Raw genomic sequence first — 18,742 nt, 5'->3', positions numbered from 1 at the left:
TTTTCAGATTAACAGTTGTGCTCCATAAATTGAAATGGCAATGATTTAGGGGTAATATTCAAAATGCAATCACTAAGCTCACATTCAGTCACTTATTTGGTGTCAGTGGACCAACTTCACAAACTTGAAGCATAACACTCTCGTTTCCAGTTCAGGGAGCAGTTTAGACACCATACATTTTCCCATAATTAACTGAAGTATATATAAGACAAGCTTATTGTTCCCCAAGGAGTCACCTGGATGTCAATGACTATGTGAATTGAATTATAATGGACTGCTACACACCTAAAACAGTCATAGAGATGGTAATTCTCAGGCATAGACAAATCAGTTATGAAGTTCTGAGAAGCGTCAATGGCACAAGTGTGAAACCCAGTGGACACACAGGGGACTGCAAGATGATAAGACATCGAGACTTTTGGTAGTGTTGCTATATTTAGTGTGATCACACTTGAGTTGTCTTCACTCTTAATTAGTGGGAGAGCTCTAGTGGCATGTGATTTATTTACCTGTAGGTAGAGCTATAGGATTTTACATTGCTAATGGAGCAGTACTTTGCAGCAGCATTGGTAGCAGTCACAGCTAACAGCTCTCACTTTTTAATTTAGTAAATGCCCATTCTAGTTATAGGTTTATTTTGTTTATTCCACGTTATTGCACCTTTTGTCCTAGAAGCTTTGTTTCAACTTCAAAATGTACATCCTGTTCAGGAGATGTTTGCTAGTACTTTTATTGCTGATATCTGTAATGATTGATTTTATATTAAAAATGTTAGCATTTTAAAATTAATGGGTTTCAATAGGAGCAGAAACTCAACTTTCTTCCAACCTACTCAACTTTAAGAGCTAAAGGCTCCGGCATATGTGCAACTACAGACTCCATTTGAGCTGTCAGTCGCAGAAAAGATGTTGATCTTTCAAAGTTGAATTTGGTGTTTAGTTTAGGAGATGTGCCCTTCCAAAGTGAAGGGTTTTTACAGCGTTTAAGAGATTTTATCAGTGTGTCACATGATGAGCTAGAGTGTAGAGAGAAGATTTGGTAGACCAGAATGTTTGTAAGCCTGCCAGTCGTGTATATTTATCTACATAAGCACAAAAATGCATCAAAATATAGCCACATGCCTTTTCTTTCTTGACTTTTAAGTATTTTGTGCAGCGTCTAAAGTGTGTGACAATTCAGAGCCGCATCGGGAGAGCTGCAGTGCGGACACAACACTGACATGCTTCACGTGCGAGGGCCCATCCAGTGCTGATTGCGGCTTTTATATTTTTACTGAAGTAGGTAGCACTGTAGGATTTTAAATTACTGATGGAGCAGTACTTTGCAGCAGCATTTTTTGCAGTCAAAGCTATGTCAGCTCTCACTCACATTTACTGAAGTAAATACCCATTCTAGTATATTTAAAAAAATTCTCAGTAGCAGTAGGCCTAAACAAACTGAGTAGTAGTATAATTTTATTTATGCATTTTTCTGACAAACAGGACATTTTGGCTATACATATTGGCCTTGAAATTACAGCTTGCATTGTTCATTCATGCATCCCATACTTTTCAACAAGAGCTTTATCATGGCTGCGGCTCTCTTCAACGTCCAATCCTCCCCAGACAACAGTAGAACAAAGTCCTCCTTCTAAAAGGAGTCATCTGCCCCTGTCTGTTACTTGGATATAGTTTTTGTCCAAAGTAGGCTAACTTACTTATTAACACCTTTCATTTGCCATTGTTGCTCATTGCCAGTGGTCATTTTCAAAACTCTGACTGAATACACAGCTTTTCTAATGTAACTGTCCTTTAAGTCCCTAGTTCATCGTTGTCGTCTGCCGTTCTTAAATCTTTTTTTCCAGCTCTTCCACTTTAGACTTTTCCTTTCCTTTTAACTCAGTCCTCAGATCTGCAATGTCTTTAGCACTAAAGAGAGAAAGACATAAAAGATACAGTCTGTGTGAGGAAATCACTATTTACATTTACCATTTATCAGAATAATAATCAGGTGAGGCTAATATTTCAACCCCCTCATTAGCATTTATTTTTGATTCCATAGCTGGGGCCATTTCAATGTTCACCTGAGGGCAATGAGAATGATTCCACATGTGAGGTTGAGCTGCTGAAGGATTGTGGGAAGGCATGGTGTGGAAAACTGGAGAGAAACACAAATGAAAATAAGTATCCCAACCAGAAATGCATGTGTTGCATGTATTTACAAAACTGTACAAACCTTTGGAGGTGGAATACAGTCACTAGGTGTGTTACTGTAAATGTGGTTGATGGCTTTCTGAAGGATCACACCCTGCTGAGTAAGGCTCTTAAGGTACTCTGAGCTTTCCTTCGTGCTGTCATGGTCCTCACCAACCTTCATGTGTGCAACAAAGAAGCCTCTCAGTTTAAATTACAAGTATGTAGCATAAACATAACACTGGCAAACATGCAAAACAAGCATTTTAAAGCACACCTGGCTCTTGTATATTGAATAAGCCTCTTTCTCATGTTGCAGAGCTGATCGAAACTCTCCTTTACTCTCGTACACAGTGGCGAGCAGGTGATGACTGCAGAGAAAGTAGAAATGAGCAGAGGTAAAGAAATTTACCTTAACTTTAACAATGAAATGAAGGAAGGAGTATCAATTGTTGAAGGAAGTGTTTCTATCATTTTCCCAGAGTGTTTGTAATTATTGTAATAATGTGTTGTGATCTGCTTCTGAATAAAAGAAAACAGAGGAACATGACGACAAACTGTCTTACCCGTGTGCATACTTCAGAGATGTGGCACCGTGGTATTTTGAGGTCAAAATTAAGGCATTCTGCAGGAACTTTAGGGAAAGCTCATACTCCATCAGTCCATGAAGCACTAGACCCAGCATACTCTGATGTAGTGGAGCACAACAGGGACTTTACCAGATGATCTCCAACCCAAAGGTGTGATGTAATTATACCTTCCAGCACAAATAAAAGTGACTATATGGAGAAGCCTCGCCTGAATATTCACAAGCTGAAATACCGGCTTACCAAGTAACTTTCTCAGGGTTGCATTCAGTGATTTCTTATGATCTGGCGAGGCTTCAAGTTGCCTATTTGTAACTCCCAATATCTTATCTACCTGAACTTTTTTGGACTGTTTGTTAAAACTCTTTCCTCAAGTTTTATTACATGATAGGGTCCTGATTAACTATAATATTCTGTTCTGAAATGGGATAAATGATACCAGTGTACTGTACCTGGAGACTGGGAGGGGGTGTTGAAAGGATAAAGAGGCGTATCTGGATGTCAAGTTAAATATAAACTTAAAAAACTATACTGCTAATATCTATTCTGTATTCAGTTTGGGTTTGTACAGTAAAGAACATTTTGCTAAAAGAAAAATGTGTTCAGTCCATCCAAATTACTTGATTTAAAAAAAATAAGGATTTGAGTTACTCTTATTGATATTATTGATATATTATTTGAATTGTTCTGACTTTTTAAACTCACTCCTAACTAAATCCTCAAATTTGTGCAAAACACTTAATACCCAAAGTGGGTTAAAATCAAGGCCAACTGGATTTGTTTTAAGATACGGGAAGACATTTCACCTCTCATCTAAGAGGCTTCTTTAAAAGGCTTGGCTTACTAGCACTGTATAGTTTGTACACAGGTTAACACTTTATTTTAAGGTGCTTGTAAGGACAGTAATAAAACAGTTAATAAGACACTTACATAACTTTATTAAAGCACAATTAACTCATTTATAATTGCTTATAAGACACTTATAGGCTCCTTATTAGAAACTTGTTGATGTTTTATATACATGTCATTAACATTAATAAGATGTTTGTAAACTAGACTTAAGAAGGGTTAATTAGAAAAATTTATAGATTTGTTTTGTAAGACAAGTGTAGTGAACGTGAAAGTTTGAAGCAGAGTGAGTCACTGAGATTGAGAATAAAATTTCTTGATATGTACACTACACTGAAAGGAATACATTTTGAGAAGGGGATATATTTAAATCTTTGATATTAACAATAAAATGTTAAGTTTGTATCTTTACACAAATATATCTAGTTTAAAATTTGCTCAAAAGACTTTGTGCATTTTTTCCTTTACAAAATGTAATTTAAGTAATCCCAGACAATCTTCTATTGTCTAAAATAGACAAATAACATTGAAATAGATTGTTGTGAAAAATAAAGAAGAAAGACAGAAAGCAACACTTTGTACTTGATGTCTCACTTACATCCAGGAGTGCGACGTGCGGATGGTCTTCTCCGCTCACAAGCAGGGTGAGGTATCGAGCACGATACAGCAGCTGTAGGGACGTCGAAAGCCGGCCTCCAGCAAAGCAATAAAGGGCCAGGTAAGTCTGAATCACAGAGAGAAGAATACATCTATGTGAAGACACACGTGGTATAAAAAATTGAGAATTAATTATAGATGTTTGTAAAGGAACAACAGGAATAACATGTTATGGTGGAACTCACATAGTCTTGTATGGTCTGTGGATGGTCTATACCTTGTACTCTCTCACTACTCATAACAGCCTTTTCCTGGTGGCTGAGGGCCTGTAAGAAATGGAGAAAGGAGGGAATCATTACTTTAGCTCACAAATGTTCATATTTCTGTCTGTTTGTATAATGCAGGTCAAAGACTGTATGACATCACTCCAGAAGTGGGTGATGACTTAGAGGTCTGGAACCAGGTCTGGAACCAGGTTTGGAAACAGGTCATGTAGAAATCAATAGTAATGCATATTTACATCCGCATATTCCCCCAAGATGTAGCTGAGTCGTCCCAGGAGACGCAGGCACATGCACACATCCTCATGCAGGACCCCACATACGCTGCTGAACAGAGTCAGGGCCTGGCTAATCAATTCATATCCGTCTTTGAGAAGCCCTGAAAGCAAACATAAAACCCTGCTGATGAGCTTTGAATGTAGAAGAATACTGCTCTTCACATGAAGTACACTGAATCCAGATGGGGACTCAAACCCACTAAATGATTTTACTTACAAGCAAGTCCAAATCAGTAGGATGTTAGGATCGGTATTGATTAAAGGCTACTCTGTGTTAAATGCCTAGGTGGTGGTGACCCTCAAATATTTCTATATATACACTGAGTGACAGAATTGACAGTTCTTGTAATCTAATGGTGCCTTCAAGTGCAGTTGTGTTCACTATGTGCATGATAAGAGTCCATTTGAATGACCCACTGATGGGGTATTCACAACACAACATGTTAAAGGATAGGTTCACATGTTTATCTTAAAACAATGCTCACATGTGCACATACACATTAAATGTGATATTGCTTGATGTAATTGTTCCCCCCATTGGCGACAAAGACACCCTTACTCAAAACGATTTTCAATATAAGTAATGGCAGACAACATCCACAGTCCTCTTTCTGTGCAAAAATGCAGTTCAGATGTAGCTAAAATAGACTCCAGCAGTCTGAAGATACAGTACTTGCTTTCATTTTCTGACTATTGAAGGCTCATATTTACTTTTCTGAGCTTGAGAATATATTTTTACACAGAATGAGACCGTGGATTTTGTCCCCTATCACTTACATTGACATTGCTTTTTTCTGGTCAGTATGGACAGCAGCAACAATTACAGCCAACAAAAAGTCTTTTACTATACACTGTCACGATCCTCTCTGTCTGCTGTCTTAGTGTGCGCCTCTACCTAATATTATTGTTTATCTGGTCATGATTTGTCTTCAGTATTTTGGTATCTTCCTTATTTCTGATCTGTTCCATGTTTAGTGTTGTCCTGTTTCCTGGTTGGTGCTGTCACTGTTCTCTGCCCTGTTCTGTTTAGCAGTCGGTCCATGTTTTCTGTTTTGTGGTTTTGTTCCTTGTCTTGTGTTTCCTCTGCTTGGCCTTGTTTATTTCAATGTTCATTTGCATGCTCTGTTTAGCTCACTTAGTACCTGTTCTGTTTTGTATCTTAGGTTTAGAGCTGCATTTTAGTTCTGTGTCTTAGTTAATGTCTTTGTATTTACTCCTAGTTCTGTGTTTGCATTATTTTGGCTTTTTCTGCTCTGTGTTCTGTTTAATCCTAGTTTCAGTCTGTTTTACCTGTCGGCAGGCCAGATACTTTTCCATATGGGCCCACCAGTTAATGGTCAGTCACTTTAAGCACCCAGGTGAGGTCACCATGCTGCCCTAAACGTAAAGTACAGTATATACTGTGTTTGTGTCTCTCACCCTGCTGTACTGCTACCTGTGCGTGTTGCACAAGCCGTGTGGCATCCGTTCCCGTAGGTTTAAGATGTTTGACCACAGGGAACATGTTGACAACATCTTCCTCACTAAACACTGGCCTGTGTCGATACTCAAACACATACTCCTTCAACTGCACCTAAACAGACAAAAGGAAGAATGGAAAGTGATGCTTTTTAAAGCTGCATTAGATGACTTTGCACTTTGGCGGTCCCAAATGAATGCTGGAGATTATTTCAGTTTTAAAGGGCTTGTTGGATTTCAGCAACTCCTGTATCATATTGTCAGTCCTCAATTTATGCAGTAAGATGTCTGTCTTACAAATATGAACATACATTTTTTACCTTAATGAGCGTGACAAGTTGTGGCCAAAAAAGATTATCTGGAGCTGAATATTATCATCTGATTTTGGCTTCTGGTAGGGGTGAAAAGTAGTTTTTGCAGCAGGTTCAATCATTACCACCATTATTGCTGAGTCCAGCTTTCTACCAAAAGAGAACCTGCTGTTCAGAGGAACATTTTCTCTCTCTCTCCAGTCCTTATTGCTTACTTTGTTTGAGCCAAGAAAATATCCAGCCTATGAAACCTTGGTCAAATAAAGCAGTCTTTATTTATGTCTTATGTGGTAGGCATTAGCAGCTTTTTTAAAATTGCATCTCCAGATTTGATTTAATGATACAAAAGGTATGGTTTCCGCTAAAATTCCTGTGCAGCTTTAGACAGAATACATTACATTTCAGATATTATAGAGAGAAGCATGTTAGATGTCTGACCTGGATGCCCGTCTTGATGGCAATCTCTCTCAGCAGGGAGATCCTCTGAAGGTTGTGCTTTTCTATCACTTCATCTATACTTTCACTGAACACAGAGAAGACGACAGTGTAAAATCCCATTGCAAACAGACACACATACACAGAAACATACACACCCCCACACACACCTGTCAATTGTGTAGTGGTAATAATCTCCAGCCTCAGTCCTGACCCTGCTCCACAGCTCAGTAGGGGTCAGTCTAGCCCACACACCATCTGTCAACGAGGAGACTCGACTCCCGTGGCTCCGTCGACGTCGGCTCCTGCGGCGAGGGAGTTGCTTTTCTGAGCAGGAGTCAGGGAAACAGGAGGAGGAGCTCAGGAGGCAGTTCAAAAAGTGACTGACAGCAGCGGAAAAAACTGCAGGTTCGACGTCCTGGGAGAAAAGAAGTTACATGTTGATTTAAAGTAATGTAAGATAGCAAAATGTTATTTTAATATTTTACTTGCACTTCACCTGTAGATAGGTCCTGAAGATGTGTTTTGCACTTCTGATGATGACTTCACTGATAGAAATTCTCTGAGGAAACATTTATTCAGTTATTTGATGAGGGAGACTTTAGCATCCAGACAGACAGTTCTGTGAAAAAGTGGAAAAAGTAGCAACGAGAAGAACTGCACACTATCAATTTTGTTTATAAATGATGTAGTATTGTATAGTATCTCTTCTGTCTTGAACAAAATGTAAGCACCTAGCATAGTAGAACTGCCAGTCATTTGGACATTTATGTTACTCAATCCTTCACCTAGAAAAGAATGTGATTCAAGAGATGTATTGGAAATCTTATCAACGTAAAAGTAAACTTAACAGAAAGAGGCAGACAGCTATGGTGACTTTACACACGTGGTATGGTTAATAATATCTGTAGTAAGTACTTGTATGTGGCTGAGTCTCCCTCTCTCGTCCACCCTGTCCAACTCCCTCAGCAGGGTGCCCAAGTATCGTACGTTCACGCCCCGCTGGTGCAGCGCTGAGGTCAGGGTCGCTCCATCCATCGGCACTGCTGTGTGGTCGAGACAGTCCCTCAGCTACCACACACACACACACACACACACACACACACACACACACACACACACACACACACACACACACACACACACACACACACAGGGTCCGCAATAGAATTATAGATATCGTAAACTTCACGCACGTGATAGACCAGAACATTATTGCTCCACAGAGGACTCACCACTGCTGGAATCTGATTGGACAGTAGAAAAGCAGCCGCGTCCCATAACAACTGTCTCTGCCTCTGAACCTCCTCAGCACACTCGGAGGAGACACTAACACCTGCAGCAAAGACACAGATCAATCTTAGTCTGATGTGTTATTTATTTATATATATGACTGTGTCTGTGTGTGTGTGTGCGTGTACGCGCGTAAGTGTGTTCAATACCTGGAGAGCAAACATCAGGATTGAAGCGGATGTCAAAGCAAGAGTCACTGACTGATCCAACAGCCTCACAAGCTTCCTTGATCACATTTCTTCTCTGAAATTCTACAGAAGTAAAATATGAATGCATTATTAATTAATGTAATTAATTAATTAATTGACGTAGCACAATCAAACAATCCGTACTACTTTCCCTGGCCTCAATTATTAATTAACACTGAATATTTGCACATTTTGAGGGTATATTAACTGTGATGTAAGTTTATCAATAACCATTACAGTAACAATTATTTTAAATTTAGCAGAATTAAATAATCTTGACTCTAAATTTGAGAAACTGAGGTCTGGTAATTTTTATCATATATATATGATCTTCATCAGCAGGTGAAGTTTGCTCATTAAGTTAAAGTTGGTCAAATGTTTTTTTTTTTTCTTAAAAAAACACTGATGTTAAAAGTTAATTCACAGCTACTTCTCTTTGCAGTAACTCAATTTGTCCTGGTTTATCAACAGGTGTTATTTCAGCACCGGCTGTGGCTGTGTCTCCGGTTCTGGGCTCACAGACCAGCTCTTCACTCTGCTCCGTGGCTTTTTCATGTTCTTCCAGCTGGATGAGCCCCTGGGACACCATCTTGACATAAAGTTCATACCTGCAACAGAAAATAAAAGATAAGAAGAATAAGATGCTATATGTCCAAAGATCAGTTCATCCTGCTAGTTTAATAGTTGCATGGTGGCTGAATTTGTCTCCTCTTCCTCACCTTTGCTGCACGAAGGCTTCTATCAGCTCTGGTCTCAGGCTGGCCAGGCTGTGATGATGTTTCTGGGGGTAACCAAAGCTCTGACACTCTTTCGGCGCCTCGCTCCTCTCCTCTGTCTCTGAGAGCTGGAAGTTAAGGTCGGGAGGGAAGGTGCGCAGAAGGTCCAAAATGTAGGGTCTTCCGTCATTACCCAGGATGCCTTTGGTCTCAATGCCAGAGCAAAGGTCCACAGGGCTGTTGCTGTGGTCGAGCACCTGGTGACGTTGGATTCTTAGTGGTTTACTAGTTTTATCCAGAAGCTCTAGAAACCTGGAAAATTGTTGAGAAAATTACAGGTCGCCTCATTACATGTTTAAATTTGTACTGGGTCAAGATCAAAATACCTAAAACATGAGACTTTTTTTTGTGGTTGTGTTTGTTACCTGGGGTGTGTAAATACAGTTTTCCCGTAGTCATTAGAGCCGTAGACTATACTCTGCTCCTGATTTTTCTCCAGTATCCCAGGAACAATCGTCTGGGCAATAACACGGATACCACGGTAATCCACTACAGCTGTTCCAAGTGTGTGAAGCCCCTCTATGTCGACAGATACATATGCCTGTAGCAGAGCAACATATATATTTTAAATTTTTAAGGCAAAAACATGAGGGGATTAGATTAGATATCCACACACTCATACCCTTACAATACACTGAATGCAATACTGTCCCTTCTGGAACAAACAGTGAATGCATCCCAAACACCTCACTACTCATGCAGGTATTGCTGTCAGGATCTCTACCTGTGCTCCTCTCAGGTCACAGATGGCAGCAGCATGAGCAGCAGTGTTGCCCCCTAGTGGGCGGTAGTGCTCAGCCATGTCGAACCCCAGGCTGAAGAAGATATTGTTCCAGATGAACATCTGCATATGAGGTGCCTCCCCTGGGTTTAACGGCATCACGTTACCGTCGATAATGGCTACAGCACCTCGTGTTGCAGCAGCAACAAAGTCACTGTTGGTCTGGATGGATGAATCTTGGTTAACACACGTTCTCTTCCCTTGATTTTAATAAAATCACATTAAGACATGTACCCCTGGAGACTGCTTCAGGGATTTAAACTGACTTTCAAAGCATTAAAAGGGAAGAGAGTTGGGAAAAAGATGTTAGGAAGTTGGTGGTCTCACCTTGAATATGCTCCTCTCTCTTTGCAGGCGCTCCTGGAGGGAGTTCCTGCTGAGTTCCCTGCATCCCTGCAGCTCCTCATTCCAGTCCCGACTCTGTGGTCATAACACACAACCTAAACATCAGCATCATCATCCCTATCTGTTAGCCTTAGATGTACTATGAACCTTTGTTTTTGTGTGTGTGCCTACATGCATGTGGCATAAGTTCTGTACTTTACTGCAATGTTATATTTCCACATTTAGCCTGTTTCCCCTGTTTCATGTCTGCAACCTGCCCAGCTGTGTGCTCGTCCTGGCCCATGCGACTGGTATGAGTCTCCTCCGCTCGGACACAGTCGAGGGTGTGGTCTTCATGACGGGCGATCCAGGTGAACACTTGGAAAGGTGCTGCGATCCGCTCATAAGGGTGTTGCTGGACTCTGGTTTACAGAAATGTTTTTTTTCCATTAGTGAGGTTTTATTGGGATGAAAGCTTTTCATATTCCTGTGTCTAGTACTATCAAGCCTCCTGTAAAGTCTAGACATTACTGTATTTCCATCTACATATTGGATTAATATGAAAATTTCACTTGTTCTTGTATTAGCATGATATTTCCAACTGATTACAGGCAGTTTGCTCACCTCTTCTTCTGCAGGGCACTGAAGTTTTTTCTGAAAGCAGGGCTGACTTGATTCAGCAGCTCGACTAGAGAGTGGCAAAGGATCTTGGGAACTGCTGGCTTGGGGTTGAAGTTGAAGGCAGTTGACCTGTAGCAGTCAGAGTTTAGCACAAATTTACTCCAGGTAAGTTTCAACTGTCCTCATCATACATATCTGTGGCTTATTTACTGCTCTAAGGTCTGTGTTGCTCTAACAAGTACTTAGTTGTGGAACTTTGAGAGAAGAAATATAATATTTTCAGGCAGTTGCTATTAACAATTAGCTAACTGCTAACACCAGCATGCTCACAACTAACATGCTGAACTGATGGTGGTTGTACCAAATCTAATGGTTATTCATCCAGTAGTTGTCAAGATTGGATACATCGTCTGAGAACCACGAATGCCTGTACAAAATGTGGGCCTCAATTCATAAAGATAAGATATTTCTCTGGATAAGTGAAAGATTTGAGCTGCTGGTGCCTCTGGGGACCATGAGTACAGAATTTCATGGCAATCTATCCAATAGTTGTTGAGATATTTGATTTTGCACAAAAGTAGTGGACCAACCAATATTGCCATCAGTAAAGTGATTCTGGTAGCACGGCTAAAAGCTCCTTAAATCTTCATAGCTTAGCAACCATGTAAATGGCCAAACAGTTGAACACTCACTGGTTGAGGTAGAAACCGCGTGTAGAAGATGTAATGTTGAGTTCTTTGTCTTCCATAGTCAGGACATTGAGGTACATTAAGTCCCCATGCATCTTCCTGTTTCCTGGAGGGGGGTTCCAGCTGCTCATGGTCAGAAGCCGCAGGCACTGTAATGGCTGTAATAATGTGTTTATAAAATTCCACTGTTGCTTCACTGTAACTGAATACATGTTTTGTTTAATATTATACATTTGACCAGTTATATCTGCCATCACAAAAGCTGATCTCTCACCTTCCCATCATCTCTGACCGGCTGCAGTGGAGTAAGTAACCGGTCCTTACACCCAGGGAGGACATATTCTGGAGGGCTGCAGTAAATAGACTCCTTTTCAGAAGCTCGCCTTATCCTCTTACTGTCACTGTCTGAAGGGATGAATATGGAGGTGAAATGGTTGAAGGATTACCAACAGAAATTCTCAGACAAAATCCGATGAGACAGCAAAATTACCCTGGTCTCCTCTGGTGTAAAAGGAGAGGTAAGACAGTGAGCTGCAGTTGACTCCGTTGTACGCATCTGCGGGGTCAAGGCTCCTCAGAAGATCCCGTACATGTCTGAGATGAAGACGAGCATCGCGCACTGAATAAGAATCTGCAACGAGATCAGAAACGATGCTTATCAAATGTTCAATTGTATTTTGAAGTGCAGGATGAATCTAAAGCTTTTTCTTGTTGCTATGATGCATTTCACGAAAGATGTTAAACAAATCAGTGACTCAAGTGGAGAAAGAACAAATCGTGTTATCATAATATCATATGATACCCAAATAACTTAAAATTGGTGGTATTGTGTGTATATAAAATTTCAGGCATAGCCTATGTAAACTCAAAGCATGGTGTTTTCCATGCAATCCAATAAAGTGAGCATATTTTATTCTTCTCACAGGTGATTTCACAAATGGCGATATCTAATCTAATTTATGAATTTCATTATGTTATTCCATATCACCCAGGGAAATTGAAAAATACCCATCTTTTAAAGGTTCATGTGTAATATTTCTGAGGATCTATCGACAGAAATGCAATATAAGATCCATAACTATGTTTTTAGTGGTGTGTGAAGACCTTACATAATAAACAATTATGTTTTTATTACCTTAGAATGAGTCATTTATATCTACATACACCACAGGTACCCCCTTCCATGGATGTTGCCACCGTTGCACATCATGTTTCTACAGTAACTGAAAACGGACAGCACTACAGTGCACGTTTTGTTACTATGTTCTTGTTGTTCTACTTCTGGTAGAGCAGACTTGCAGTGCAGGCTTATCACTATGTTGAACACATACATTAGAAAAAAGAAGAAGTAGTAATAAGATACTGCAGGGGTCGGCAAATAAATTTTGCATGAGAACAATATTTTCAACCATTATATAGTGGGTGAGAATAGAAGTCATAATATTAACTTGCACACACACACACACACACACACACACACACAGACACAGACACACACACACACACACACGCCACGATGTAATATTCAAAGCGACACACGCACTAGCTAGTCACACACACAGCGACCCACATGAAGCTGTCTTTTTATTTAAGTTAAAACGTTTGAACTTCACTCAGAATGTAAAGACAAATAAGCGGTATAAGCGGTGTTTTCTTTGGCTGTGGGTGCTGCAGCGGTCTGTGTGACAGTGGGACCAGATGGCTCTGTGAGCGGGCGGCTGTCCGGCCTCGTGAGCTCCTCCTGCGGGTTGGCGCAGGCTTCCCCCGCTGCCACTTGCGGAGCTCCTCAACTCCGAAAACTTTCAAGCACATTTGTATATTCGTATATTCGAAATCTTATTTATTTTATTTATTGATGAAATAACGTATGAAAATTGTAAAATATAAAACTTTCTGTTGATGGCCTCTGTCCGGCATGCACTTTGATAATGCAGTGAATAGTGACGATTCTCTCTGACCAATCACCAGTCTGCTGTGTTTTCACGTCACATTTTAGTATGGCCTCAGCTCGCCTGGAACCTCAACGGAGATGATACGAAAAAAAGTACCTGGTAGCAGGTACAGGTACAACTTTTCCGCAATGAAAAACCAAAGAAAGGCGAGTAGAGGCGAGTTGTGCTGGTACTGTGCAGTGGAAGAGGGGCTTTAATCTTACACACTGACCCTTTAAATGTTGCATTTTTCACAAAATGCAGTTGCGTGTGACTGAAATATTTATACTAGGGTTTCAAGTGAGTGATGCATTAGATAGAAATAAGTTGTAGTTGGTGGTGATGTTAATTAAAGCAAAATTAAAGTATGTTAGATTTTTGGTCACTTTCACAACTAATCACTTGTGCACCTGTCTGACACATGTAGAAGTTTGGATGAGAGTTCAACATTTTTCAGACTAAGAAGGGGCCCGCCTGTTACAACGTGTTACGGATGTGAGGTCTAATAAAACTGTAGTGATGCTGACAATGTTATACTCCAAAGTGAACGACACACACTTAATTATCACAAAAAGACAACTCAAAGAAGAAAGAAAAGGATGAAGCGGTTACCCTCCACCACCTTGATCACAGCTCCGTCCTGGATGCCCTCGATGGAGCTCAGCTCTGCGAGGTTGTCAAGTGTGATGCCTCCCAGCTGGAGGGAATAGCATGTGCGGTGGCAGGTGATCTCGTGCTCCATCAGCACCTGATGCAGCTCCGCCACCAGCAGTTGGCCTGACACCTGAGAGTTTGGATTGGAGCGATTCAGAAAAACATGAAGATACAGTGAAGTGTTTCAGCAATGAAGAAAAAATTGACAGCCGCACAGCAGAACCTGAAGCTGAAAACTTTCTGTCCCAGGTGGTTGGATTCTGACAGTAAAGCCCATCTCTTGTAGATTGACTATGTCACGGATGCTAAGTTGCTCAGACTGCTCTGGGCAATCATCCTCAGGGTCTTCAATTTGACTTGGAGGCGCTGTTAACAACAGAAGAGAAAAAATAAGTGTGTGAAGATGAAACCCGGCTGCGTGACAAGGAGGATCATTTTCCCAGAATTTAAATTAAAAAGGGAAAAAAGACAACAAACTATTATTATATTTTAATGCAGGATAATCAGGTGATAATTAAATATATTAAAAAAAAATTCCAATCCTTAAATGGAAAATAAAGAAACCTCAAATTAAAAGCTTAAATGCAAAATCTTGCATTTAAAACATGTAATTGAAGAGGAAATGAAAACATAATTACAAATTGTGTTGGCGGTATGGTACATTTGGCTTTTCACTTTCAAATTCATTTCACATTATAAATTTGTCATTTATATATCTATTTCTTGTTTCTTTTTAACATTTAATCATGGCCTTATTGTTCTGAGCACAAACATATAATAATAGCTCATAATGTTTTGCCATTTCCACTTTTAATTTTAAATTCTCAGTAAAATTCCCCTATAGTGCGTTGATCCACTGTACAAGCTGCACGTAGAGGCCTTGAACATGTTTGAATACCCCATTACATAGACAAAAACACACTGTACAGAGAAAATACAAGCAAATATTAGCACAGTCAAATAAAACCCCTTACCTTTGACACGTGCTGCTGCCATAAACAACCTGTCAACTGAAAACAAGGTCATTTGCATTGTCTCAGCCCCTTCCTCTTCCTCCACCTGTGGCAGAATTGTCACCAAAACACGCTGCAGAAAAGTCTTGTTGTTGTCCTCTTCCCTCTTTAGTAGGTCCAAATTTTCCTGGCATTGAATATGATCTGGATTTAAAATTGCCTCATCTGCTGTCTGACCTGTGTGGTGGTTTGTTTTTGTGTGGCTAATGTTATGTTCAATTACATTCTGATCTGACACCACAGTCGCCTGTCCCATCTGGTAATTCCCCCGATTACTCTGTTGTGACAGGTCCTCAGCAGGGTCAAAGGTCTCCACAGTCTCAGTGGTTTTGATGCTGGGTTTTGTCGGCTGAATGTACTTTTGTGACTCCACTGCAGCGATGTTCTCATCCATTTTGTTTACATTGTGTTCAGTCAGCATCACTGAGGTGCACTCTGACTTAAAGACATTGTCGTCAACTGTGTTTAACTCCTGTATTAGCTCTATATATTGTTCAGTTTGAAATGCATGCTTTGTTAAAGTCAGGTCCTCATGGATGTGAGTCTCTTTCAGTTTTTCCTGTTCAGCTTCCTCATCCACAGCCATCTCTTTTGTAGTGCCAGAATTTGTTAGTGTGTTTACTCCTCTCTCCACAGTCACATTACGGATCACTGTTTGTGCCTGAACTTCTGCCTGTGACTCTGTCTGAGTCTGTACCCCCATATCAATCTGTGTTTCCACCTCAGTCTGTGTCTCAACCTCAGAATACCCCCTGTTTCTCCCCCTGTTGCTCCTCTCTTGTCCTCCATCTCCTGGCTCATCCACCCTCGCTCCCTCATCCTCCTCAGACACCAGCAGACACACCATCGGCTCCACCAGAGTCACGTCCTCTCCCAGGTTGCTGCTCAGGATGATGTCCGGAAACAGGAAGTGCTCTGGTTCGAGGGCTGGGTTTGTCACACCGGTGGAGACAGTTAACAGATCGTCCTCCATGTCGTCCGTCAAGCTCGGCGAGTCAGGATCACTCTCCTCGCTAGATAGCAGAGGGGATCTTTCTGCCTCACCCTTGGCCCGTGCATCTTTACACTTAAAGTAGTTTGACAGTGTGTGACAGCACTGGACTATGTTTCCCATGGTGCCTTTGTGCACAAAACAGCAATACAACTGTGCAAGTGGACTAAAGGAGAAAAAACGACAGTGTTTATACAGGTTAAGTGACAATAACCTTAAGAAACTGAAAGGTAACTACTATTGATTACAAATAGGTTTTATTTTTGCAACTGCCTTACTTGGAAGTAACAATGAAAGTGAGAGCAAATGATCCCTCATTTCACAGAACAAACAAACTATGTTAAGTATGGTAGGTCAAAGCTGAACCAAATTGTAAACTGTGTGGACTTTCTCTTCCAAATAAGTTTGACTAACCTGGGAGTTTCTATACAACATGAATGATCATCTGACTCATGGTCTGACTGCGTCCGCTTGTTGCCCCGGTAGGACCTATTGTTGCTGCTTTTTCAGATCTTAGCAATTATGTGGTGGATAGAATGATAATCAGAACAGATATAATTTCCAAATAAAACCCATACAACAAGAAAACCCAAGATGTCATAAACTATAGTTTACTAGCAGCTGAAAATCTTGTTTTGCTGACCTCCAGTGGTTTAACCTCCCAGCTTGCTGCAGTGATGTGGTTAGTAGTACACTGTGAAATCACTGTTAGGTGTGGTTACAGGTGCAATAGATCAAAACTTCAGACCAGTCAGAGGTGAAATTGAACCAAAACTTTCTTCAAGAAACTTTGCTTTCCCTCTTGCTGTTAAAGTTTTAAATGCACGATTAGTTTGAAAGAAGCTGCTGAGTGTAAACTGCTAAAGGCTTTGTCACTGTCACATGTGTGTGTCTGTTTGTGTGTGTGGCATGTGTGAATACAAGCAGCTAAGAGCCTTAGCCAACAGCTAATGACAGGAAGATTATGAAGTGTTTTGCAGTGGTGTCACCTTACAGTGGAAAGGATTGGAAAACCTTGGAGACTAAATCTCATCAGATGAACTGATGGAATGATGTCGGATATGTGGGATCCTGGAACACAGACGAAATGGTGCACTGAGTACAATTTTAGTGTTAAAAAATACCTTTAAAATACAGTTTGGCTACATAAAATAGTCTAAATCAAAACAGCAGAATATCCTAAATAGACTCAGTTTTAATGTCTTGAATCATAATTATTAATAATAATAATATTTATTTACATAGCACCTAAACCGTGAAGTGCTTTACGCTACAGCCAGTGCAGAGAAGCTAAAACCGGAGTGATGTGTTCTCTCATTCCAGTTTTTGTTAAAACTCTTGCTGCTGCATTTTGTATTAGTTGTAGCCTATTAATACATTTTTTGGGTGCACTAGTAAATACGGCATTACTATAGTCCAATCGTGAAAAAACAAAAGCATGTAACAACTTTTTGGCATCTTCCAATGTGAGGGTCTAACTCTGGCAATGTTTATTAAAGAAAAAATGCAACCTTTGTAATACAACTCAAGAGTTTTTTTTATTATAAAAGTAACACCTTATTCAAGCTCCCAAGGACACAAAAGTACAGCAGATGCGTGTATCTTATAACAACAGAAGAATAAAACAGCATCAATATCACATTAGTGTAACAAATCTATGGGCCCTACCAGCCAGTGTAGAGAGAGCGAGAGTCTGCCAGTCTTTGTCATCTTCTCCAGACTCCTCTGGTGTTCATTCTGCTGAAATCAGAGAGCTGAGGTTCCCAGGCTCAGGCTGGCTCCCCTGTCGTTGCTGCAAAATGTTACACAAACCGTGTGTCTGCCCTTCATGGGTGGAGAGGAGCTGAGAGAGAGAGAGCGAGCATGTAGGCCCTCAATTCACACATATGCACACACATGCACACTCACACCAGTACCCATCCAAGTCCACAAGAGGGCAACCTCCCTGCCGATGTAACTTCCTGTTTCCACACTTGCTCACCCTGCACTCTCTATCAACCTTGAATGTGATGTGAGATAGATAGATAGATATAAATATATATATATGGCACCTCTTCACATTTTTGTTGTGAAAACGAGGCATAACAGCACAACCAGTCCCAAAACACAAACCTCCGTTCACACACTTTCAAGCTGAAACACAGCTCTCTGGTTGCCATGGCAGCCCTGCAGAGGGCCATTAACATGCTGAGCACAGTCTCCAAGACAACTGTGGGAACACAGAATGGGACGTTTGCTAGGAGACGAGTTGCATGAGTACGGTATCACCCACCATGAGTTGGTAAGTTTGTATAAATTTTTTTTTAAATATCTCCTTATGATTGACAATAAATTAATCACTGAGCCCATAAATGTTAATTTTACTACTGATTTTATCCCCATTACTTTTTTAAAGCATAATTTGTGTGTGTGACTATATGTATCCTATGTGCTTGTAAGTTGTGTGTTAGTGTGTAAATGTACCATGTAAAGCGACCTTGAGCTCTGGAAAGGCGTTATATAAATAAAACTTCT

The 18,742-nt window shown here is 40.4% G+C and overlaps 1 protein-coding gene across 1 annotated transcript; it reads right to left on the bottom strand.

Moving 5' to 3' along the window:
* Positions 1-1,451: 1,451 nt before the first annotated feature.
* Positions 1,452-18,148, bottom strand: LOC119896111 (clustered mitochondria protein homolog). The gene is made up of 30 exons (XM_038709596.1): positions 17,897-18,148; positions 17,223-17,299; positions 15,199-16,394; positions 14,448-14,590; positions 14,183-14,354; positions 12,130-12,270; positions 11,914-12,044; positions 11,643-11,797; positions 10,954-11,079; positions 10,604-10,751; positions 10,333-10,425; positions 9,949-10,167; positions 9,590-9,765; positions 9,168-9,476; positions 8,935-9,056; positions 8,410-8,511; positions 8,203-8,303; positions 7,886-8,038; positions 7,467-7,529; positions 7,138-7,385; positions 6,971-7,055; positions 6,183-6,336; positions 4,725-4,864; positions 4,450-4,530; positions 4,206-4,331; positions 2,738-2,859; positions 2,449-2,542; positions 2,215-2,349; positions 2,063-2,136; positions 1,452-1,907 (listed from the first exon to the last, which is right to left on the bottom strand). The coding sequence occupies exons 3-30, from the start codon at positions 16,349-16,351 to the stop codon at positions 1,826-1,828; spliced, it is 4,848 nt and encodes a 1,615-aa protein (XP_038565524.1). The 5' UTR covers positions 16,352-16,394; positions 17,223-17,299; positions 17,897-18,148; the 3' UTR covers positions 1,452-1,825.
* Positions 18,149-18,742: the final 594 nt, after the last annotated feature.

The sequence above is a fragment of the Micropterus salmoides genome, unplaced genomic scaffold (genome assembly GCF_014851395.1).
Source record: "Micropterus salmoides isolate LMB-PRFRI ecotype aquatic unplaced genomic scaffold, ASM1485139v1 Ms_hic_scaffold_9, whole genome shotgun sequence".
Lineage (NCBI taxonomy): Eukaryota > Metazoa > Chordata > Actinopteri > Centrarchiformes > Centrarchidae > Micropterus > Micropterus salmoides.
This window is presented reverse-complemented; position numbering and strand designations above follow the sequence as displayed.

Bases quoted from the DNA above. Each gene is read 5' to 3' on its own strand.
- LOC119896111 (XM_038709596.1), bottom strand. From the start codon at position 16,351: ATGGGAAACATAGTCCAGTGCTGTCACACACTGTCAAACTACTTTAAG. The intron at 9,766-9,948 runs GTAGAGATCCTG...GCTCTGCTACAG, and splicing joins GTGACCTGAGAGGAGCACAG to GCATATGTATCTGTCGACAT. The intron at 8,039-8,202 runs GTGAGTCCTCTG...TGTGTGTGGTAG, and splicing joins CCAATCAGATTCCAGCAGTG to CTGAGGGACTGTCTCGACCA.